At 45.6% G+C, this 24,943-nt stretch overlaps 1 protein-coding gene across 1 annotated transcript in view; it reads right to left on the bottom strand.

Annotated features, from left to right (window-relative positions):
* hecw2a (HECT, C2 and WW domain containing E3 ubiquitin protein ligase 2a) overlaps positions 1–24,943 on the bottom strand; it is a 44,315-nt gene that overhangs the window by 12,410 nt on the left and 6,962 nt on the right. The window contains 17 exon segments of the mRNA XM_056289320.1: positions 891–993; positions 4,269–4,403; positions 6,947–7,132; positions 7,942–8,066; positions 9,043–9,152; positions 9,833–9,983; positions 10,399–10,491; positions 11,584–11,884; positions 12,128–12,981; positions 14,267–14,367; positions 14,723–14,862; positions 16,202–16,371; positions 17,185–17,251; positions 17,654–17,748; positions 18,906–18,959; positions 18,962–19,012; positions 23,327–24,099. Of these exon segments, the coding sequence (XP_056145295.1) occupies positions 891–993; positions 4,269–4,403; positions 6,947–7,132; positions 7,942–8,066; positions 9,043–9,152; positions 9,833–9,983; positions 10,399–10,491; positions 11,584–11,884; positions 12,128–12,981; positions 14,267–14,367; positions 14,723–14,862; positions 16,202–16,371; positions 17,185–17,251; positions 17,654–17,748; positions 18,906–18,959; positions 18,962–19,012; positions 23,327–23,705 (3,115 nt within the window). The 5' untranslated portion in view covers positions 23,706–24,099.

The raw sequence follows: 24,943 nt of genomic DNA on the forward strand, positions 1-24,943 counted from the left end.
CCTGATCCAGTGCATTAATGGGTGCCCTTCCAGTGGAGAAAACACAATACAGTGCCATACAGGCTGCCCTACATGCTGGAAAATTAGTTGGCCTCCACATGCTCCTATGTGTGAGACAACGTGCCCTCATGGGATGCCTCCATAGTTCAAAATACCACCGTTGTTTTGTTTTTTTAATATACCCTTTTCAAAACAGCTTTGTGGCAGCATGATTCAACCCTAACTCTAAACCTAACACCTAACCCTACTCGCATAACAAACAATTCTAATCTTAACCAGGGTTTGTAACTGTTTCACCATAAATGCATCATGACTTCCTGCGCACTGGTGCCCCACCACATACAGCTGGTGCCCTTTTTATTTTTTTCGCCCCAGCCCCTCAAAGAGCCTGAGTCCGCCACTGTTCAGTACCAACATTGTTCAGAGGACTACCTTATTTTGTGGGTATGAGTCAATCTTTAGGACTGTAACATTAACAGAGAAACTAAGATACAAGAGATAAAATCAACAGTAATGATCTATCTTCGATATCTAACGATATCGATCTATGGCTGCTTTGCCTAACCACAAGATACTCAGAACCTCTGCTGGACAAACTGTGCCAACAAACCTTTGCATGTGAGTGTGTTGATGTATAGATCGTAATCTTTCATTGCTGTCCATATATCTGCAAATTTGGCAAAAAAAAAATTCTAATTATATAAACCAAATATAGATATACCCGTTTAAGGCTTGTGAAAGCTGCATCAATGCTATATTAGTGTTTGTATGTTAGCCGAAGTGTTTTTGTGTGCATTTGTGTGGTTATATTTATGTCTATGTCCATCTGTGAATGTATGCACGTGTATGTGCCTATGGTGTGTGCGAGAGTGTCTGTGTGTGTTACTTACCCACAGGCACCAGGTCCTGATACTGATTTCGACTGGAGCCACTGAAGGTGCTGGAGGGGCGGGGCAGGATGGGTGGGTTGGTTTGGCGAGAGTCATCCACCACCTGTGAAACCAAGCGGTGCTAAAGTTCAGATTGAATCCTTGCTCTGAAACCAATTCACAACACTGTCCAAGCCCATTGAGGACAGGACCTGTTAAAGGGTTTTTTTAGGGAGTTGTTCCTTATCCAATATGAGGGTCTAAGGACAGGATGTGGTGTTGCTGCAAAGCCCCTTGAGGCAAATTTGTAATTTGTGATATTGGGCTATACAAACAAAACTGACTTGACTTTATCAAAGCTGCCAATTAGCTACTGTGACTGAAGCTACAGTCCTGAAGATTTACATTTACAGAAAGGTCCTTTTTGATACTTTATATTGCTAGCATTTTTATGACAACAGCTAATCCCCAAACTTTCAAATCATTCACACTGTTGCACTTGCATATTTTAATGGTTACTGTCAAGTAGGACATTCCCTGGGAAAATTATATTATGACATCAATAGCTAAAAGTCAGGTCCGAGCATGAATTTTTGCTTGGCGGTGGAGAAAGTATTGACACAACAGCAAAGGCAAGTTAAAAGAATGTCTTGGAGTCATAAGCAGAGCAACCACGGGGGCAGAGGGGGCGACTGCCCACGGGCCAGGCTCAGTAGTGGCCCCGCTGGTTTTTACAAACCATTCCTATCAGCAACACCAGTGCTGAACGACGTTTCAGCTGTTAAGAGCTACAAGTGCAGTGCCCGTTTGGGTGTAATCCCCCTGCTGACCACAATGTGTGTTGTAATGGCAGAGTGGCGCTGTTCATCTGGATGCCACGGGAAGAACATCTTTGTCAGTATGTATACTGACATGTATGGATGTATGGATGTATGTATGTATGGATGTGGTATTTATGTCGGTCCTTTGATTTTCACGACAACTGCTCATCCAAACAACTTCACATTCGACACTGCACTTCCTTGGGTCCTCAGCAATACATCCTCCAAGTGTGAAGTCAGTCAGATGAACGGTTGTCGAGAAAATCATAGGACAGGCACACATACAGACATACAGACAAAGACTCCTTCCATTTTAGTTAGATAGTTAGTTAAATTTGTGTTGGGCTTGGATGAGGCCAGACTATCCTCTCTTTGCTATGTGTTGAGCAGGACATAAACATTGACAAAGACAAAGTCGTTGGAGAGACTTCTGGTATGACCCTGATGTGGTGAAGATGGTTGCTAGAGACTCTGTGCTATTTTCCCTTGTGAAAACTTTCAAGAAGTAGCTCACCAACACTTGCATTGTTCTATCGACCGACATACTGTGGTTATGAAACCAGGAATGCCTTCACACCGCACGAAAACAAGTTGTTATGAATGACAAGATGGTAGAAAAGTCTGACATGACTACCAATGATGGCGAGGATAGCATGGCTACCATCCTGTCTTCCAAGCTCATACAGATGGTATTAGGGAAGATGCTCATTATCACCATTCGTGGTGAGATCTCATTTCTGAAAAATAAACTTGTTACTGAGCTTAGTCATCGGTTGCTGAGTTGAAATCTGCGGTTGTGACTCACACCACCCAGATTGTTGATATTGAAACTTCACTTACCTACGCTGACAAGAGGCTTCAAGTGCTCGGGCAGAAATGCTCCCTGCTGGAGACAACAAACTCCTCAGTAAGACTCAAACTGGACAATCTTAAAAACCATGCAAGGAGGAAGAATTTGAGAATCATAGGTATCCCGGAGGGAACGGAGGAGGAGCGCCCCTCAGAATTAATTTCTTCTTTCTTCACAATTATTTTGGGGAAGGCTTTCAAGGATGAGGATATGCACATCCTTGGTAGGGAGGAAGAGTAGTTTGAACAGGGAGTCAAAGAGGCCATCTGTGTGAAGAGGGAACAATCATCTCTGAACCGGATGGGGCTAAGAAAAATCTGTCACCAATCTGCTGTGATTGCAACTATTCCCCAGTCCTCTGTGAATAGTACACATGGCCATTGTAACTCTAGTTAATGGTCATGCCAATTTGCATATGAAAACAATTAATGGTTTCAGTCGTTACGCAACTGTGCTGTTTATCAGGTTGGGAGATACCTGCAGTCTGTTGAGACTGAAGAAGTCCCTTAGATTAGTGAGGAAATGTTTCTCCCACTAAACGTTGAGTCCAGATGAACTGATTCAACTTTCTGTGACTTAGGAGCTCAAATTTCTAAGCAAATGCCTGAACTGTTCAAGCAAAATTTCTCGTCTTTCCTAGATCAAACCAAACAGGACTTTACCAGATGGTCTGCCCTACTGCTTTCACTTACAGATCGTACTAAATCCATAAAGATCAATGTGCTACCTAAATTTCTCTACTTATTTCAGAGTATCCCAATTAGCTTTAATCACTGAAGTTTTTGGGGAAAAAAAAATAATTCAGACTGTGGTAAAGGCACATTTCACTGAGGTGTGACACCATCTCAGGGAATGAGCAAATCATACAACTCTTTCTTCTGACTCAGGACAGCTGCTCACATCGTGCTAAAAGTGGTATTACATCAATAATAACCAGCCAAATGTGCTTCTGTTGGTAAAACTATTGTATGTAAACAGACATGAATGCACTGTGCCAAAAACAAGGAACCGTAACAAGGAAGAGAATTTCTTTCAGCATGTGTATTGGATGACCAAACTTCCTTGAGACAAACGGGCAGCCGATTTCAGATAGAACCAGCTTCAATTAAAATCACGCAACCAGTGGTGACCATCATGTTGCCTACACTGTCAATGAAACTGCCTGTATCATAGAAAGATACTTGGATTTAAATTAACACACTGATGGCTGGATCAAACCCACATCTGAAGTTTGTCACATTTGTCTCTTTTTGATCATATCAGCAAAGGATGCAATGCTAAGCTATGCAATGCTAAGCTAAGCTCAAGTGATTTACTGTAATAAAAAAAGGCGATCACTTTTCATGCCTCAGAGCAATACTTGAGTACATGACATATTTGTTAATTTTTGAAAAAAGAAAATCATGCAGAAGTGATATTGCAGACTCATTAAAGTTCTTCAAGTGGGGTTTCTGAAAAATACTGTCTACCGATCTGAAATATCTAGACTAGGTGTAATTAGATCATTTTTTTAATTTCAGTTCCCTTTCCAGTGCACGTCAGCTAGGACCGTTGCCATGTCTTTTGGCTGTGTTGCACAATTTTGCATGAGATTTCGACCCCTGTATCCACACAGCAAGCTAGCGATGGCCTCTATCAAGAGTGAAGTGTCTACATAACCGAAGAGTTGGTTCGAGGGAGTGAGAGGTGCAGTGTGTGTGTGTGTGTGTGTGGGTGGTAGTCTCTCACCTCCCCAGCGCTGTGGCTGCGTTGGCGACTCAGGTGCTGGCGGTGGGCCAGCAAGCCAGTGGAGCGAGAGCTCTGGAGGGGCAGCCGGGGGTCGATGAAGGTCGTGGAGCGGCAGTTGTGATCCACGAAGAAGGGCTGAGGAGTGAGGTACAATTACTTACAGTCACACACCATAAACTCCATCACTGGCGGTTAAATGAAACTTTTGTGCCCTGTATCATCATTGTAAATTTGCATTGGCACAGACCGGCACAAATACAGACTTGCTCGAATTTGTTGGCACCCTTACAGCTCATTGAAATAATGCTCCATTCCTCCTGAAAAGTGATGAAATTAAAAGCTATTTAGTCATGCATACTCGCATGCCCTTGGTATGTCATAAAATAAAGCAAAGAAGCTGTGAAAAGAGATTAATTATTGCTTATTCTACACAGATATTCTAAAATGGCCTGGACACATTTGTTGGTACTCCGTCACAAAACAATTATGAATGCACAATTTTCTCTGAAATAACTTGAAAATGACAAAAGTAATTGGCCCCTACTATTGTTTATTCCACAGTTCATAGAAACCAGACTTTGCTGCTGATTTTTTATTCAACATAATATTGTAAATCATAAAACAAATGAAAACGGCATGGTCAAAAAAGATGGCACCCTTAATCTAATATTTTGTTGCACAACCTTTAGAGGCGCGGCATGGTGTTGCAGTGGTTAGCATGGTCGCCTCACTGCAGGAAGGTCCTGGGTTCGAGCCCCAGGGTAGTCCAACCTTGGGGGGTTGTCCCGGGTCGTCCTCTGTGTGGAGTTTGCATGTTCCCCCCGTGTCTGCGTGGGTTTCCTCCGGGGGCTCCGGTTTCCTCCCACAGTCCAAAGAAATGTAAGTCAGGTGAATCGGCCATACTAAATTGTCCTTGTGTATGTGTGTGTGTGTGTGTGTCGGCCCTGTGATGGACTCGCGGCCTGTCCAGGGTGTCTCCCCGCCTGCTGCTCAATGACTGGTGGGATAGGCTCTTGCATCCCCGTGACCCCGATTGGGATAAGCAGCTTGGATACCTTTTAGAGGCAATCACTGCAATCAAACGTTTTCTGAAGCTCTCAATGAGACTTCTGCACCTGTTAACAGGTCTTTTGGCCCACTCTTCCTGAGCAAACTGCCCCAGCTGTCTCCAGTTTGATGGGTGGCTTCTCCAGACTGCAAGTTTCAGCTCTTTCTATAGACGTTTGATAGGATTCAGACTCATAGAAAGCCACTTCAGAATAGTCCAGTGTTTTGTTCTTATCCACTCAGGTGCTTTTAGCTGTGTGTTTTGGGTCATTATCCTGTTGGGAGGACCCACGACCTGTGACTGAAACAGAGCTTTCCGACACTGGGCAGTACGTTTTACTCCTGAATGCCTTGACAGTCTTGAGATTTCATTGTGCCCTACACAGATTCAAGGCACTCTGTGCAAGGTGCAGTAAAGCAAACCCAAAACATAACCAAGCCTCCTCCATGTTTCAGTGTAGTATGGTGCTCTTTTCTTTGAAAGCTTCATTTTTTTTCATCTGTGAACATAGAACTGATTTGACTTGCCATTAAGCTCCAGTTCTGACTCATCTGTCCAAAGGACACCCTCCTAGAAGGACTGTGGCTTGTCAATATGCATTTTAGCAAATTCCAGTATGGCTTTTTTCTGCTTTTCTTTCAAAAGCGGAGTCCTTCTGGGTCTTCGTCCAAGGAGCCCACTTTCGCTCAAAAAGCGACAGACAGATGGTGTGATCAGAAAGTGATGTGCCTTCTCCTTGGAGTTCAGCTTGTATCCATTTGGCAGTTATCCTTGGTTCTTTTTCCACCATTCCCACTATCCTTCTGTTCAATCTGGGGTCGATTTTCCTCTTGCGGCCGTGCCCAGCAAGGTTGGCTACAGTCCCATGGACCTTAAAATGTCTTAATGATATTTGCAACTGTTGTCACAGGAACATCGAGCTGCTTGGAGATGGTCTGGCAGCCTTTACCTTTACCATGCTTGTCTATTCTTTTCTTTCTGATCTCCTCTGATAACTCCCTCCTTTGCTTTCTCAGGTCCATGTTCAGTGTGGTGCACACAATGACACCAAACAGCAAAGCAACTACTTTTCTCCATCTAAATAGCCCGAATGACTGATTACAAGATCGGAGACATGTGTGATACTAATTAAACAAACTAATTAGTCTGAAATATCACTATAATCCAATTACTCATGAACCTTTCCGAGGGGTACCAACAAGTGTGTCCAGGCCATTTCAGAATATCTTTGCAGAACAGGCAATAATTCATCTCTTTTCTCAGCTTCTTTGCTTTATTCTATGATGTATACCTCACTGAATAGCTTTTCATCGCACCACTTTTCAGGAGGAATGAAGCATTATCTCAATGAGCTTGTAAGGGTACCAACAAATTTGAGCACGTCTGTACAACAATGTCCGCATGCTGACATCTGACATGGCTTTGAGAGACAGTTTTCCTGAGGGCCTCAAACAAGGTCGAAACCAATGGGGAGAATAACACAATTAACAAAAACCTAAAAGACTTTTAAAAAAAATCCTAGATGTCAGCCACACAACCATATGGTTCCCGGTTTCCCGTGAGAGACACACACACACACACACACACACACACACACACACACACACACACACACACACACAAACCACACCTTGCCAGTATGGTCATGTTTCATCTCCCAGCCCCGCGGTAGCTCCAGCTGCTTGTTGGAGAACATGTTGAGGAACGTGACCAGGTCACGGTTGTGCTGGTAGCGCTCAAAGTGATGTGCATCCCGACGCACCTTACTGATCATGTGCTTCAGGCAGGTGTTGCTCGTAAACATGCGGTAGGCACTCTGAGTTGAGGACAGGAGAGGTGAGGTCATTAGAGGGGTATGAGTGAGAGACATGGACTCAGTCATTTGAAATGAAGGCAAGACACTGAAGTCTGTTTGCCACAGATGCCGAGTAGCAGTTATTCGGTGTTGACAGGTAGAACAGAACAGTTTTCCAGTGTTTGGAATGTCAAATTTGAAAGAATTCCCCTTCCTATTGTTACGACCCAAGTCGTAAATTCTGTTTAAAGTTCTATATTTCCCCCCCACCACACACACACACACACACTTTTTCTCCCCAATTGTATCCAGCCAATTACCCCACTCTTCCAAGCCGCTGCTCCACCCCCTCTGCCGATCCAGGGAGGGCTGCAGCCTACCACATGGCTCCTCCGATACACGTGGAGTCGCCAGCTGCTTCTTTTCACCTGACAGTGAGGAGTTTCACCAGGGGGACGTAGCGCGTGGGGGATCACACTATTCTCCCCAGTTCCCCCTCCCCCCTGAACAGGCGTCCCGACCGACCAGAGGAAGTGCTAGTGCAGCGACCAGGACACACACCCACATCCGGCTTCCCACCCACAGACACGGCCATTTGTGTCTGTAGGTAAGCCCGACCAAGCCGGAGGTAACATAACAGGAGCGTGTGTCACTAATGCGCTGCGAGCATCCAAGGGTCCGTGAATGGGATGTGAATACCCGTGTTTGAATGTTAAGCAGCAAAATGTCTTTGATTTGAGAATACGTCTGTGTCTCTTTAATGCACGGACAACGGAGACATCTCAGAGGCATGAAGGGGTTAACGTCGGAGGAGCGGGCAGCGGACTCACGGGGTTAGAATGCAGTACGGTGAAGAAGTCGGGGCTGCACAGGAATTTGGCGCTGGGTGACTGCAGCAGCAGAGAGAGGCGTGAGCGCGTGCTGGATTGGCTGACGGTGCTCTCTCGCCGATATTCTGAAACAAAGCAGATGCAGATGCAAACACAAACACACACACACACACACATAAATATGTGCACCTACTTCACAACTCGTGATACAGACAGACCTGCCAAAAAATGCTGCTTGCTGCAGGAAAGCTAAGACGGTGCCAGCGTGCTTTCCCCTCTTCTCATGACTAACTTCATAGTATGCTAAGTGCGAGGAGCACAAAGCGGTTTAGAAAAGCGTGCGTGTAAAATCACCAAAGTATATTCAAAGAGTTTCACAGTCTGATGGGCAATGTTTTGCAAAAAAAAGAAAAAAAAGAAAAAAGCAACGCATACAATGTTGACTGAGATGAAACTATCCGGCCGTACAAGATATAAGATAGCAATCTTAAAATCATTTCTTCTTAAATGGTGATAATTTGAGGCTTGGATAATGAGGAATATTTAGAAGGCGTCATTCATTTCTTTTAAACAGAAATTAATTGATCTGTTGTTGTTTTTTTTCTGTCCCCCCCTCTTTTTCCTCCCCAGTTGTATCCGGTCAATTACCCCACTATTCCAAGCAGTCCCAGTCGCTGCTCCACCCCCTCTGCTGATCCGGGGAGGGCTGCAGACTACCACGTGCCTCCTCCGATACATGTGGAGTCAGCAGCTGCTTCTTTTCACCTGACAGTGAGGAGTTTCACCAGGGGGGGGTAGCGCGTGGGAGGATCACGCGATTCCCCCCCAGTTCCCCCTCCCCCCCGAACAGCCGCCCCGGCTGACCAGAGGAGGCGCTAGTGCAGTGACCAGGGCACATCCGGCTTCCCACCCACAGACATGACCAATTGTGTCAGCAGGTACGCTCGACCAAGCCGAAGGTAACACGGGGGTTCGAACTGACGATCCCTGTGTTGGTAGGCTATGGAATAGACCGCCACGCCACCTGGAGGCCCGATCTGTTGTATAATATAAATTACTGGTACAGTATTTGATGTCCATAATAAAGGTGTCTGAGCACACCTTGGATGGAGTGGGCCGACAGCTCACTGTCAGAGGGTTCGGGCAGCAGGTCGAGTGGGCTCTCTTCTGATCTCTCGGTGTTGGTTATGGTCCTCCTGATGCTCTGGTACCTAGTGAAGGTGTGCAGAGACAAACCAACAGTGACTCCATGAAGATCCAGATTTATTACACTGATGAAATGAAGAAGGGGACTGAGCCACAGTCGTGCTTCCACTGAATCATTCTACTCAGAGAAAGCTTAAAGATGACATTAAGTCCTATGAGCCATACACAGTACTGACACCAGTGGCCTTGGATTTAGTCCTCTCAGAGATTTCTCTCTTATGTTTCCCTTCCTCTGTCTGCGGCTCTCCTTCTCCATAGCCTTCATGAAGAATAAAAATGCTAAAATCTGAGTGAACTGCCCGCTGTTTAAGATTATGTGCTCTCAAGCTCAGCCTTTGCACAATGGGAATAAACACAAGTACATGGATTCCTAAAACGTAAAAAAACGAAGATCAAAATGGATCCCATGCTTATGACAGAATGTCGACGCAAGAGTCAATGTGCAGACATTTTCTCCTTTCTCTCAGTGTAATTTCTTGCCCGTCTGGTTTGGAAAACAAACAAACAGCAGTCCACATCACCATCAATATCCGCTTTATCTGATGTTTTGGTGCAAGTCCTTGTACCAACAGTGTGATGATGAAGATGATGGCGACCATCAGAACAGATCAGGTTGAATTTAATGAAGGCTAGTTCACACAACCCAATGAGTGGCTAAAAACAAAGGCTCCTCACAAAACCTCACCTGCGGTTGAGCTGCTCCATCTGCTGAATGGAGTTGGAACGGGTCAAGCCTTGAGGGGCAGGAGGTCCAGTGGGCCGCTGCCATGTGGTAGTTCTGTTCACATGGTCCACAAAGAAGATCCTTCCGTGGCTGTCGATCCGAGCCTCCCAGTCTGTAAGGCAACAGGGGGACACAAGGGTTTAGTGCATCTGGGTAACCACCAGGAAAGTATGCATTGTAAGAATTATTGTTGCTTCAAAAACAAAATCTGAAAATAACACAATACAAAATTTGGCTCATACAAAGTCACGTCACGAAGACAAATGAAATTCATGTTATCTTTTCTTTTGCTTTAACGGGACACATGCTAAACGATATCTCATGCAATTTACTTTACGTTGGTTGCAAGGATTACTTTACAGACTCTCACTTGTCTCACACACACACACACACACACACACACACACACACACACACACACACACACACACACATGCACGCACAGTCATGCAAACACAAAGGCACACAAATACGAACAGCATGCTCGATGGGGACAGACAGTACAGTGCATGCAGACACACACTCACTGGGAGGTAGGGGCTCGTCTACACGTTGGTATCGGTGGATGTCATTACGCACAGAGGGAAGTGAACGTACAGGATGACCATTAATTTGGGTACCTGGACACAGAGAATGCAGAGCAATGACAGCTTTCTGTCAGAGACCAAATCATTAGTGTAACAGATCCCAAAACACCCAACTGAACAAAATTGTCTTTCTGAAAAAGTTTGCAGTTTTTAAATTATTGTTTAAGTTTGTTTTTTTTTTACTGTAAAACCCAATGAACCCCGATTTTAAAGCTGTGCTACAATTCACCTAAAAATGAGGCTGCTAAAATGAGGAGTGTTTGAGATACACAACATGTTTTAACGTGATAGTTGTGAGGAGCTCTGCAGCTAAGAGTACCAGTGCTCCGATAGATTTCTACTCTTTTAACCCCATACATCTTTAATAGCTGCTAATCTGCTGTTGATCACAGACAGGCTTCTGTCATGTTATTGTATTTGCTTGTTCTTTCATATTTTCTTCACTCTATTTCAATGAGGCTTCATATATGAATTTATTTATTCACTTTTAACCTTTTAATCGCTATCCCATTTCCTTTATCATATGTTTTTGCTGTTTGCTTCTTGTCCGCCCCCCCCCCCCACTTTTTCTCCCCAGTCGAATTTTTTGGCCAATAACCCCACTCTTCTGAGCTGCCCTGGTCGCTGCTCCACCCCCTCTGCCGATCCGGGGAGGGCTGCAGACTACCACATGCCTCCTCCGATACATGTGGAGTCGCCAGCCGCTTCTTTTCACCTGACAGTGAGGAGTTTCGCCAGGAGGACGTAGCGCGTGGGAGGATCATGCTATTCCCCCCAGTTACCCCTCCCTCCCGAACAGGTGCCCCGACCGACCAGAGGAGGCGCTAGTGCAGCGACCAGGACACATACCCACATCCGGCTTCCTACCCACAGACTCGGCCAGTTGTGTCTGTAGGGACGCCCGACCAAGCCAGAGGTAACACGGGGATTCGAACCAGCGATCCCCGTGTTGGTAGGCAATGGAATAGACCGCCACGCTACCTGGAGGCCCACCGTGACCAACTTTTTATCTGTACACTGACATAATGTCAAGTGCATTGCGTTGAATTCTAATGTACCAAATGCGCTATAAATAAAGTGTTGTTGTGTGACTGATTGATGAACAGGATGCCTCGTGTTGCCTACCTTCCACTTCATCTGTCTCAGTGGTTAATTGCTCTGAATCCAAAGACACAGTCCCGTCCTGCCGCTTCGACTCCTCCCCCTCATTGTCTTTTGCCACGCCCCCAGCAGCCTGTAAACTTGGCCTCCTTTCTGCTGGCGCCTCCCCTGGCTCCTCCTCATTAGCTGCGGAAGCCTCTCCTTCAGCCTCATTGATAGCGACTTGCCCGCCCCCTTCATCATCTACACCTTCAATGGATGGCGGGATGTCTGAGGCGGCGTCCCCTCCTGGGTCGATTGCAGTCTCTGCTCCCTCCTCGGCTTCCTGAAAAAGTATCGCAAAAGTGAGACTCAAATGAGCGATAAGGGAGGTATGGTAAAATGATATTCATCATACGGTAGATAACTCAAGGCAGTCTCACGTTAACAGGGGTTCCCATTGACACGACTAAGTCAGTCTGTAATGATTCAGGAGTCATGTTAAATTTCAGGGTTCAAGGTTCGTTGTTTATCATATGCATATTTGGATTTAGGGATATGACTGTAGAAGGAAGAATAGTGAACTCACCACAGCGGTGGTCATTGTGGTCGGAAAACTCTCTGATGAAGAGAGGATTGTCTGTGGGGCTGTGGCCATGGAGCAGGTGTCAATCTCTGATAATGGCTCCTCGCCTGCTCCCCTTCCCCCCTCATGCTCCTCTTGGCCTTCTGGCAAAATGTTGTGAGACACAGCCTCTGTAAACGGGGCTTCCTCCACCTCAGAGAACACATCCGGCTCTGAAGCGTCCTCCACATCCAGCTCTGCATCCAACTCGGGGGCCACCTCAGTCTCAGGGCGCTCCTCCTCCCTCGCTACAACCTCTGGTTCCTCCTCTATCACTGATGACTCCAGCTGCTCTGGCTCTTGCTGAAGCTCTGAAAAAGGGTCTTCATCTTCAGGAAAGCTGACCTCTGGGGGGTCTCCATTCACTAACAGAGGAGACCCCAGTATAGGAGTGAGGTCATTGGCCCCCGACCTGTCCTCATCCTCATCGGAGTCGATGTGTAACATGGCGCTGAGGCGCGTGTGTGTGGGAAAGCTGGAACGCAGTTTGGGTGAGGCAGCACCTAAGGGTCTCTCGCCGGGACCCTTGGGGGCCTCGATGGCATCTAGGCCCTCACTGAGTGATCTCTGGTGTATTTCACGACCTAACAAGCCTTCGACCTCCATGAATCTGGCCTCCGCGCTGCCTACCACCATGCCCTTGTCTGGGTAGGCCATGGCCCCACCTTCCCACATGCTCTGGGAGCCATGGGAACCAGTTGGGGAGGGTCCTGCAGATACCAACCCTGGAAGGTGGTGGGGCAGATCCTCGTCATCTGATGGAGTTCCAGGAGCTCCATTCGATGATGAAATGCCAAAGATGGAATCAGGAGAGGCACCTAAAAATGAGACAGTCAGACAGCAAGTGTCTTTCTGCATGCTCAACAAGCCAGGTAAGAAAACCACAGACAGCTGAATCAGTTCATATGGACCCAACGTTTATTGAGAGAGATAATGAGAGATGAGTGATGAAATATTTCCCTCTCAATAAAAATTGTGCCCAGATCCAGATGACGTCTAGTCCATTTTATTTGGATAGCCCATTATCACAAATTACAGATTTGCCTGAGTGGGCTTTATAGCAACACAACATCCTGTCCTTAGACCCTCGCATCTAATAAGGAACAATTCCCTAAAAACTGAACTGATTCACCTTTCTCTAAGACAGCAAGGTTTTTTTTTCTTTGTCTTTACTTTTTTCTTTTTATTAAATAGCATATTGATTGCAATTTTTGAGAGAAACAGAGAAAAACATGAAAAAATGGTGGGGGGGGACTTACATGAATCCAATGAAAAGAGAAACAATTAAGCAATTTGATATATTTAGCATGGGCAAAGAGAAAAACAAACAGGCCAAGGATATCAAACACAAGCATATACATCATAACAAGGCAATCACAGGGCAATTACATTTACAGCCCCCTTCATGATGACAAAGGGTCCAATTTCCATCCATTATCCAAACCGCTTATCCTGCTCTCAGGGTCGCGGGTTTGCTGGAGCCTATCCCAGCAGTCATTGAGCAACAGGTGGGGAGACACCCTGGACAGGCCGCCAGGCCATCACACAGGGCCGACACACTCACACACACCCACACACTAACACTCACACACACACACACACACACACACACACACACGCGTGCATTCACACCCAAGGACAATTTAGTACGGACGATTCACCTGACCTACGTGTCTTTGGACTGTAGGAGGAAACCGGAGTCCCCAGAAGAAACCCACGCAGACACGGGGAGAACATGCAAACTCCACACAGAGGACGACCCGGGACGACCCCCAAGGTTGGACTACCCCGAGGCTTGAACCCAGGACCTTCTTGCTGTGAGGCGACCGCGGTAACCACTGCACCACTGTGCTGCCCAGGTACAATTTCCCCCTTCGTCTTTTCCCCTCCTCTCCCTTTCCCATCTCTTTCCTCTCCAACTAGGAGTTAGGTGTCATGCACAAGGCACCTCGACAGTAGGAGTAGAGGAAGGCAGTACTCCTTCACCCACGTCAACCAACTTTCTCCCGTGACTTTCTGATCACAACCCCCCTTCTCTAAACCATGTGTGTGTGTGTGTGTGTGTGTGTGTGTGTGTGTGTGTGTGTTTATGCAGACTCTCACCGTCGGGCCCAGTTGAGGTCAGCTCCACTCTGAACTGTAACTGACCACTCACATGCTCAGTGGGCAGGCGCCGGCACAAGGAGAAGGTCACCGGCTGGACCCTGAAGTTTGCAGAATAAAACAGAACCAGTATAATGTATGCAATATAACCGCCAACAGATCTCTGATCTTGTCCTATCATGTGTGCTTGTGACTATCCAGACGTCAGAATGAGCAGATGTAAAATGCCAACAGAGCTAAATGTGTGTGTGCATGTGTGTTTATGTGAAAAAAAACAAAAGAGAGAGAGAGAGAGAGAAAATAAAATGAGACAAAAAGAAGAAAAAGTGATGGGTTTGTAGGTACATGCATGTGCAAGCAGCATCCATTGCATGGTACATGAGTGTGTGTGTGCAGGCACATGTGTATGCAGACTGCACAGTGTTTGTGTGTGCATCTGTTTGTTTTTTTACCCACCCGGGTATCTTTTCAATAAGCCGCTGCACAGGGATAGTAAGCTGACCCAGGAAACGCTTGATGATCGGTCGACTTTTTGCAAACTTGTCCTTTACCTCAATGTACAGGATGTCCGTCATAAGCGCTACAAATGTGTATTTCTGTGGAGAGAGGTGACCGGAGAAATTTAGAACATCATTTTCCCATGTTGACTTTCATCAGTGGTCTCTAGCCATGTCACAGCAGGAGCAACGTGTATGCCAGTTTTCACTCCTACAGTACTAAGCAGAGTGGCCAATGATGCTACTGATAAAACCCCACTGTCTGGTTAAAGGCGAGCAAAATAGCACAATCCAGTGGATTGTTGGGTTGGACTGGAAATGTGCCTACTTTTGGCCATTGTAGCACATAGATGGAAACTGGTTTATACCAATACTGTTTTCTGTCTTGTAACTGAATTGTGCGATTTCCTGCATGTGTGTGCAGGTTTGACCCCAACATTTTGGCCTCTGATCATTAAGTCTAATCTCTTAAGTGATGCTTCTGTATATGTGTGTGTGTGTGTGTGTATGGATGTGAGAGCGAGAGAGAGAGAGAGTGCGAGTGTGTGTGTGAGATAGAGAGCGTGTGTGTGTGTGTGAGAGAGAGAGAGCGAGAGTGTGTGTGTGTGTGTGTGTGTGTGTGTGTGTGTGTGTGATAGAGAGAGAGAGAGAGAGAGAGAGTGCGAGTGTGTGTGTGTGATAGAGAGAGAGAGAAAGAGAGTGCGCGAGTGTGTGTGTGATAGAGAGAGAGTGCGCGAGTGTCTGTGTGTGTGTGTGTGTGTGTGTGATAGAGAGAGAGAGAGAGAGTGTGCGAGTGTGTGTGTGTGTGTGTGATAGAGAGAGAGAGAGAGAGAGTGTGTGTGTGTGTGTGTGTGATAGAGAGGGAGAGAGTGTGCGAGTGTGTGTGTGTGATAGAGAGAGGGAGAGAGCGAGTGTGCGAGTGTGTGTGTGATAGAGAGAGAGAGAGAGAGAGTGTGCGAGTGTGTGTGTGTGATAGAGGGAGAGAAAGAAAGAGAGTGCGCGAGTGTGTGTGTGTGATAGAGAGAGAGTGCGCGAGTGTGTGTGTGTGTGTGTGTGTGTATGTGTGTGATAGAGAGAGAGAGAGAGAGAGAGAGAGAGAGAGAGCGAGAGTGTGCGAGTGTGTGTGTGTGAGATAGAGAGAGAGAGAGAGAGAGAGAGAGAGAGAGAGAGAGAGAGAGAGAGAGAGTGTGTGTGTGTGTGATAGAGAGGGAGAGAGAGCGAGTGTGTGTGTGATAGAGAGAGAGAGAGAGAGAGAGAGAGAGAGAGAGAGAGAGTGTGTGTGTGATAGAGAGAGAGAGAGAGAGAGAGAGAGAGGGGAGAGAGAGAGAGAGAGAGAGAGAGTGTGTGTGTGTGTGTGTGTGGTTGTTGGTGAGTGCATGTGTGCACAAGCATGCCTGCTCAGACATCTTCTCCCCTCTGATGAAGGGCTTAGCATTACCTCTCCATGCCAGGTGGGGTTGGTAGTGTTTGCAATTATGGCGGAGCGCCTCTCCTGGCCATGGTGACTGAAGGTGGGGAAGACGCTCCTCTTCCCTGGGTGGATGGACATCTTCAGGTATGGGTCTGGGTTGAAAAACATGCCTTTCTTTAAGCCGATGGCCCGTAGATCTGTAAAGGAGGCATTGAAAGGGTCAGAGACATGGACGTGTGAGCAGAGAGGCTGCCACAGAAATGAGCTAGCAACTGCTCTCCCTTTCATTTTAAAGAGCAGTTGCCAAGGTGCCTCTAAGCAGGGCATTTCGACACATATCAACACACATTTTCCTTTTCAACATGTATTCTAATGTCTTCCGTGGCGCAGTAATAAGTGGTTTTGGTTTTAAAGCTCCCTGCTGTGTGTGTGAGACCATGGAAATATGAAAAGGAGACCAATATAAAAGAGGATTTTCAAATAAAATATTTCATGTTCACTTTGCACAATGACCCCAAAAGTGCAGAGAAGGCGGTATGTTACTATCCAGAACAAAATATGATCCGTTTTTTTTTGTTGTTTTTTTTAGGAGCAGCATGACACATTTACATCAAATTTACAGTAGCTGCTTATGGCAAAGCTTCTGTTCTGATGGCAGTAAGCTGTTACAATATGTATTGTATCAAATCTTGTATCATTGTATCAAATCTTGTATCATTGTATCAAATCTTGTATCATATCAAATCTTGTTTCATTGTATCAAATCTTGTATCATTGTATCAAATCTGTCAAGATGTTAGTGATATCTCACATAATATTCACTCTCTGCTTTGATGGGCTATGAGTACACACACACACACACACACACACACACACACACACACACACACACACACCGACACCTTATGTCACTAATGTACACAGGAAAATAGAAAAAAAGTACACACAGAAATACACACCTCTACCTACATAAACACAAGTGAGTACACGCTGTAGGTCTTTAACCTCACCTGTCAAAGTAAAGCTGATTAGTTTTCGAGGATGTTCAGTGCCCACCTGCTCTGAGAGCCCCTCCACCTGAGAGGGACAGAGGGCACATGAGAATGTGTGAGGCGTGTATGATGTATAGTATGTTTAATACTTAGAAACTACTTAATACTTCGAATACTTACACACACACACACACACAAACACACACACACACACGCACACACACACACACACACACACACACACACACAAACACACACACACATTCATCATAGATACACTCAGAACATGCATGTCTTGTCTAGAGGGTCATCATCAATGAGTATGACCTTTAGGGCTGGAGTCAAAGGTCAAAGGTATTATACATATACCCACACACAATGCTGAAAACATGAAAACCTGGGTCAGCACTTGTGTTACTAAATGGTATGAGTTTTAGGGATAAAGGTAAATAGTTAGGGGGGGTCACAATCATATGCACACACACACCAGGACTCCCGGGTTCTTCACGGCGATGCAAGGTGTCGTAGCTCTCAGGGCGCCACTGACTCCATGGTAGTATTTGAAACAAATCTTCGTCTCAGCTGGAGAAAAAACAACACAGTGGCGTGACGCACAAACACAGCCGAGAAACTGTTATCATTCCCCGTCACATGTTCTCCAGACTCCAACGACGTGGTGATACAACAAGTCATAAAGTGTTACAGCTGGCTAGCTTTAACATTGTATTTGGCTTGTTTCATTTGTGTGATAATTATACAGTTATTAACATGATAATCATAGAGCTTGATGCATTGTAACAACTTTGCTTTTTATTTTTTTCTTTAATTCAATTTTGATTGACTTTCTTAATCCCCAGAAGGGAGATAATCTTTAATTTGACAGCCAGTAGCTGCGGCGCTCCAGGACCCGGGGAGGTTAACTATTCTGCATAGGACACTTTCACAGGTACGAGGCCCAAAGTGCTGTCTGAACACTTGATTTCCTTGAAATAAAGTAAAACAGTTGGTATCAACGTTATGCCACATGATACCAGTATTTCCTGAGGCACAGTGGTAAGTAAATCATAATGTGATGAGGAAACTGTTTTTTCCTCAAAACTATGTTTTGCTAAGACGTCCGCGTGGCATGGTGGTCTATTCCGTTGCCTACCAACACAGGGATCACTGGTTCGAATCCCCATGTTACTACCTCTGGCTTGGTCAGGCGTCCCGACAGACACAATTGGCCGTGTCTGCGGGTGGGAAGCCGGATGTGGGTATGTGTCCTGGTCACTGCACTAGCTCCTCCTCTGGTCAGTCGGGGCGCCTGTTCGGGGGGGAGGGGGAACTGGGGGGAATAGTGTGAGCCTCCCATGCGCTACGTCCCCCTGGTGAAACTCCTCACTGTCAGGTGAAAAGAAGAGGCTGGCGACTCCACATGTATTGGATGAGGCATGTGGTAGTCTGCAGCCCTCCCCGGATCGGCAGAGGGGTCGGCGCAACGACCAGGACGGTTTGGAAGAGTTGGGTAATTGGCCGGATACAATTGGGGAGAAAAGTGGGGGGATATAAATATATATGTTTGGTTTAACAATGAAAGTGAAGCCGCTTGAGATTTACATTTCATCAACTTTTATAAAATGTATGCTCCAGTCTCACTAAAACGTTTGTGTGTGTTTCTCTTCCGGTCCTCAGATGTGTATCTAATTTTACCTTTCAGCCTTCCATCTCCACTTCTTCCTCTGCTGTACAAAACTTACGTTCCATAAAGTAGGGCCCTGGCTCCAACCTCCAAACGATCTGACCCCTCTGGTGCCATTAACCCCTCGGTTCTTGCAGTCCCACACATTAGACGGACTGGTTTCATCTGGGGGACGAGAGGAAAGGAAATGTATTTGCGCACTTGTTAAGTGTTTGTGGGTGTGGGTGAGAATGTAAATCTGGAATGTAAATCCTGATGGTCTCCCTCAACACACCAGTAACAAGTCTTCCTATCAAATTTTATATCATATCCTTCTAATTTTTCAACCCACCTACGCACAGATGAAACCCAGTATCCAAGCTGTCTTCGTTATACTGTACTGAAGAGCCAGTTACGCCTCTTTGTTATGTTCAAAACTGAGGTTTGCTCTTAATCGCTGAGATTCATCCATCCATCCATCCATCCATCCATCCATCCATCCATCCATCCATCCATCCATCCATCCATCTATCTATCCATTATCCAAACCACTTATCCTCCTCTCAGGGTCATGGGGATGCTGGAGCCTATCCCAGCAGTCATTGGGTGGCAGGTGGGGAGACACCCTGACAGGCCACCAGACCATCATAGGCCCCACACACACACACACCTTCACACCTAGGGACAATTTAGTATGGCCAAGTCACTTGACCTACATGTCTTTGGACTGTGGGAGGAAACCGGAGCCCCCGGAGGAAACCTACACAGACACATGGGAGAACATGCAAACTCCACACAGAGGACAACCCAGGATGACCCCCAAGGTTGGACTACCCCGGGGCTCGAACCCAGGACCTACTTGCTGTGAGGCAACCGTGCTAACCACTGCACTGAGATCCATTCCCAAAATAACTCCCCTATAAGCTCCGACCCAAAGGACAAATGCAAAACCCAATGCCAGCAAAAAAAATAAAAAATTAAGAGCAGCAAAGAGGAAAATTCTGCAGTATGAAGCACTTTTCATCACAGACAAATGAACATGATCAAACTCCCTACCATCGAAGACAAAACAGTCGAAGTGTGTGTGGGTGTGTGCATGTGTATTAAAGATGAGGGGTGTGTGATTGAATGTCTGCTTAGCTGTGAAAAGCAGCCCCCCCCAGCCAATCTTAAACCCACCCACCTTCCAGGAGCAGCTAATGAAGTCCTAATGACCTTGTGATCAATAGCGTCTGACCTGTCGCCCTGCTTGGCACCTGTCCTCCTTCTTCATCCTGTGCAATATTCTTACCCACGAGGGAAATGTCTGAAAAGCTCAGCAGGTCAACTGTTCAAGAATGTGAAAGTCCCGGATGTAAGTTTGTCAAAGTTTTTATTTGGTTTATTGGTTAACTAATGAAAATAACTGTGCAAATTGCTTTTGTTTTAGAGGTGACTTAAGTATAAAGACAATAGCATAAGGGCTTGTCTTGAGGTGGTGTGAAAAACAAAATCGCTGATAGATTCTTGACAACAAATACGCCGGTCGTATACCATTGATTAGGTATTGGTTTTCACCGCGAAGGAAAAATATGCCTGATCGCTTGAGACCAACTGCCTTTTTCATCCTCTAGGTCAGTGTCCCCCCCCCCTGTCAAATTCCCGTCTCTAAGCAGGATTAGCACGCATTGTTGGAGACCACCCAAGCCGGCCTTGGAGACGTGTGGGCTTTGTGATGGTGTGTGTGTTATGGTACACCGCTGCGGAGCGGTTCTGTGTTGACTCAGCCTCCAGTCTTGTGTAGAGCCTTAGCAGCTCCTGTTTCAGTATTGACTCTGAGTTAGAGGCCCCCTGTACAAGATGCTATCTAGCAATTATCAGCACCCAAAAATAAAATGCTAAGGTCAGCGGGAATTTGTTGAGGACAGGTAGGGTCAGCTCAGCTCAGGTGTTGCTGGTTGGTGAGCTTTTTGAAACCTCTGGCTGAAAGTTTAAGTTAAAGTGCTGTAAGAGCTATTCAAATTGGTCCACTGACTTTCTTGCAGGGTGACACTGGTTTACAGTTTAAAATGATTTCTACAGTAATTTAAAGACCCTATTCAATGGCCACTTTCCTCTTGTCCCACCCCTTTTTCTGCCACAAATGGCTTTTTTTTGTTTATGGTTGGTGATGTTTGTGTTTTGGATACCTCGTGCCGAGTAACATTCTCAGCGAGCAACAAACAAATGACGCAACTTGAAAATATCCTGCAATGGATATGCAAAAGTCAATTTTTGCATGCATTTCATTCACATTGTTTTGATTCCCCAACTTGTTCATCGCAAACCAAGCTCCACAGTGAGGCTCTCATACAACAGTATGGCTATTTTGGTCTAATCACATGGATTCCAATAAAATATATATGAAGTGGGGGTGGGGGTTGATTCAGTGCAAAATCTCGATACTAAGCTGGGATGATATTAATATCGCAGTATTTCTTCTGCATCACAATGTTAAAGAGTATTTTAGTATTTTAGTGAGTTTCCTGACATCTAAAGGTTAAAACATGCCATGCTGGTCTTGGTGCTCTGTGATGTTAGCAGGTTAAACAAAGCTGCAGCTAAGAACATTAATAATGGGTCTGTTGGATGTAGGTGTGCCATTGACAGTACTATTGACAATTATTAGTGCTGATTCTGTCTGTCTGTCAATGCCGATAAATCAAACAGAAACATTATTAATGTTATTAGCTGCAACTGTGTTTATCCTGCTATGCTAACATCGCAGAGTTTTATCCTGCTATGCTAAAATCACACAGTACCAAGAGCAGGCTGAAATGTTTTTACTTTTAGATGGTTTTTAACCTGTGGATGTCAGCAAACTCACTAAAATGGTCTAGGGTTTAGTTACTTTTTAAAGCAGAATGAAAAAAGGCTGTGAAGAGGTTTGATGGAATGATTTCTGGCTGAAATTAAATGCATTTTGTTGTATATTTCTTTGGACGACTGCAATTTTCACACTGTACTGTAGATAAGAGATGGAGCCTTTAAGAATCAAAATATTGAATCATAATATTTATAATATATTTGAAAACTGGCAATATGTATCGAATTGGTATTAGAATATATTAGTGTAATATCAAATCAGGTCGTACCTGCAAATTCCCAGCTCTAATATGGAGACTCTCCCCTCAGCCTCAGAGTCAAAATGAGGTGAGCACACTGATGCCTCGAGTGCCTGGTGACGGCACAGATACATCAAATACCACTGCACTCAGAAACTGGAAACGTGATGTTCTCTACCAAAATAGCACATTTTGTATGACATGTGTTTTGTTTTTTTTGTTTTTTTGGTGCATGCATATTTATATTTTAACATACTTAAAGCAGCAACATTGCTTCATAACATTTATTACTCAAGTTGTTGCTGATCAGACTTTTCAGATTCAGTTATATTTACTCTAGACCACACATAGTGGTATGGAGTACAAACAAAACAAAACCGCAGTACAAGAGTAAACGACCAGAATAGAGGTTTAACACAAACTAAGTAATTTAAAGTGAGGCAGAACATTACTCAACAAGACTAGGTTAAAGCCTAGCATATGGCTGGACCATAACTACATTATTAACATTAATATCAATTAACATCAGTGGTTAGCACGGTCGCCTCACAGCAAGAAGGTCCTGGGTTCGAGCCCCGGGGTAGTCCAACCTCGGGGGTCGTCCTCTGTGTGGAGTTTGCATGTTCTCCCCGTGTCTGTATGGGTTTCCTTCAGGGGCTCCGGTTTCTTCCCACACCCCAAAGACATGTAGGTCAGGTGAGTCGGCCATACTAAATTGTCCCTAGGTGTGTGTGTGTGTGTGTGTGTGTGTGTGTGTGTGTGTGTGTGTGTGTAAAGAAACGGCTGCTTTGACATCGGTTCTGTGAACAACTGATGATGTAATAGAAAAAGTTTCATGCTGATTCAATTTGAAAGAGCAACAGCCAATGGGGAAACTCCAACTTGGCCGTCCGACCAATGTGAAACTCCATCACTCACTCAGTCATGGAAAACCGCATGTGTAGGGCTGGCCCCGCCGTTGTGGTCCAACCAAAAAAGACACCTAGTTTACTTACTATCCTTGGTTTATATGTCTGCAATAATGACACGAGTTTAAGCATAGACGGAGGATTTATCAAGTATTTGGCAGGTATTTCTTTCTATTCTCTATAATGCTAGTATTTTTACATTCAAATGAAACATGACATTCATCCCCCAGACAGTTGTCATTACATAAATTACAAAGTTATTCTTTTCCAAACCTTTGTATCTTCCTGTTATTATAGGAATTCTGCTATCAGAAACTCCAAATTTACAAATAGTCTGGCCATGCCTCATCCTCGGGTGAAACTATTCGGTTTCTTATTTGTGGGTTTGTATCATTGTGCATAATGTTCACAGACCTCTAAAAGGAAAAACCTCGGGGCCATTAGAAATGTGTCACTACCAACTTCAGCACATTTACAAAATTATCACATTTACATATCTGACATCTCACCAATGTGGTAGAGCCCGATCCAGTCGGTAGCATCCACTTCCTCCTTGATGTCCCAGGATATGACGAGGTTCTGGCCGCGGTTCAGTGTAAACTCCAGAGTAGACGCCGTCAGTGAGGACCGGCTCTGGGAGGTCACCAGATCCGTATCGCTATTGGCCCGTGGGAGTCCGATAGGGCTGCTGATGACTGAGGCGGTGTCTATAGAAGCTCCGCCCCTCTCCGCCAGGCTACGTAGGTTCTCTGGGCTGAGGGTGTGTCTGAGGTGGGGGCTGCGCCTCCGCGGAGCTGACAGGTGCTCACGGCTCCCCACAGCCAGGTTGGGTGCATTGTGGGAACGGGTTCTTGGCGGTAGGACCGCCGTGGCAAGGGAAGGACGCATGGTGTCAGGCTAGGGGAGAGGCCAGCACAGAGGAGGAGATAGGGGACGAGGAAGGCCCAAAAAGAGGCGGAGAAGATAGGGCAGCTTTTAATTTATTGGTATTAAGTATTGTGTGTCATCTTGAGGTCCTCGTGGACTCAACAGATAAATCCTTTTGTTTCTAGAGTGTCGCCGATTGACTGACACGGGCTGCGACGACGGGACAAAGGTAGAGGTCTTAGAGATAACGCATTGATCCCTCTTCCACCGAGACCCCTGCAGCGCCGGAATCTGGCTCTTTGTCCATTGCAGACTTTCTCTTTCTGCCGAAGGATAAAGCTTTCAGGTGAAAAGAGGGTTCAAGATGTTCACCAGCAGTCACCACAACCTCATATTTGTACTATCCGACGAGGACCTGAAGATGGAGAAAGAGAAGAGCGTCAGGAAGTGGTAGAGTGACACACAAAAGCATGAGGAAATGAAAAAAAAATGAAAGAGAACGACAGGGAGAGAGGGAAAGAGAGAGAGAGAGAGGCTGGAAAAGCATCCCCATAAAACATAAACAATGGACCCCCACAGTGAAGTGCAACCAACTGAGTCCTACGTGAGCATTAGTCACCGAGGATGCCGTGTGCTGTCGGGCAGCCTGGCTGTCGCCATCACACACAACCCCACACAGCCAGTTCAGTCCACTCTGCTCGCTGCCAACCCTTCCAATGACGGAAGACACGACCAGTGAAGTGGGCTTGTTTTAAAAGATTTTGCGGCGCACTCTGTAGTAATATTTAGGAATAGGTGAGCTACAGCTCAAACAGCAATATTTAATGGATATCTAAATATTTAAATGCAACACTTTTTTTCCCAGAGTGTTTACGCATGATATGTATTTATCCTGCAAGGTGGTGCAGATACCCCCTAAGGAGAAGAGAAAGTGAAATTAATTAATTTATGTACACACACACACACACACACACACACACCGACACACACACACACACACACACACCTCTCTAGGGCTCCCTGCTCCCCATCAGTATAAGCTGTCTCAGTAAAACTGGAGGAGGCAGTCAGGCAGCTGTGTCTGCCTCCAAGGAAGCTCTCAACTCAGCAAAGGCCTGTTTGGGAACTGTCGGGGGGGGGGCGGGGGGGTTGCTGTCCGAATCTGAACAAGACCCATTTTGTTTTTAAAGGGCGAGTGGCATGTGACTCTAAGATCTAGCCAAAGGGAGCTTATTTTAAATAGGCCGAGAAGCAGAGCC

This window comes from Lampris incognitus, chromosome 11, assembly GCF_029633865.1.
Source record: "Lampris incognitus isolate fLamInc1 chromosome 11, fLamInc1.hap2, whole genome shotgun sequence".
NCBI classification, from domain to species: domain Eukaryota; kingdom Metazoa; phylum Chordata; class Actinopteri; order Lampriformes; family Lampridae; genus Lampris; species Lampris incognitus.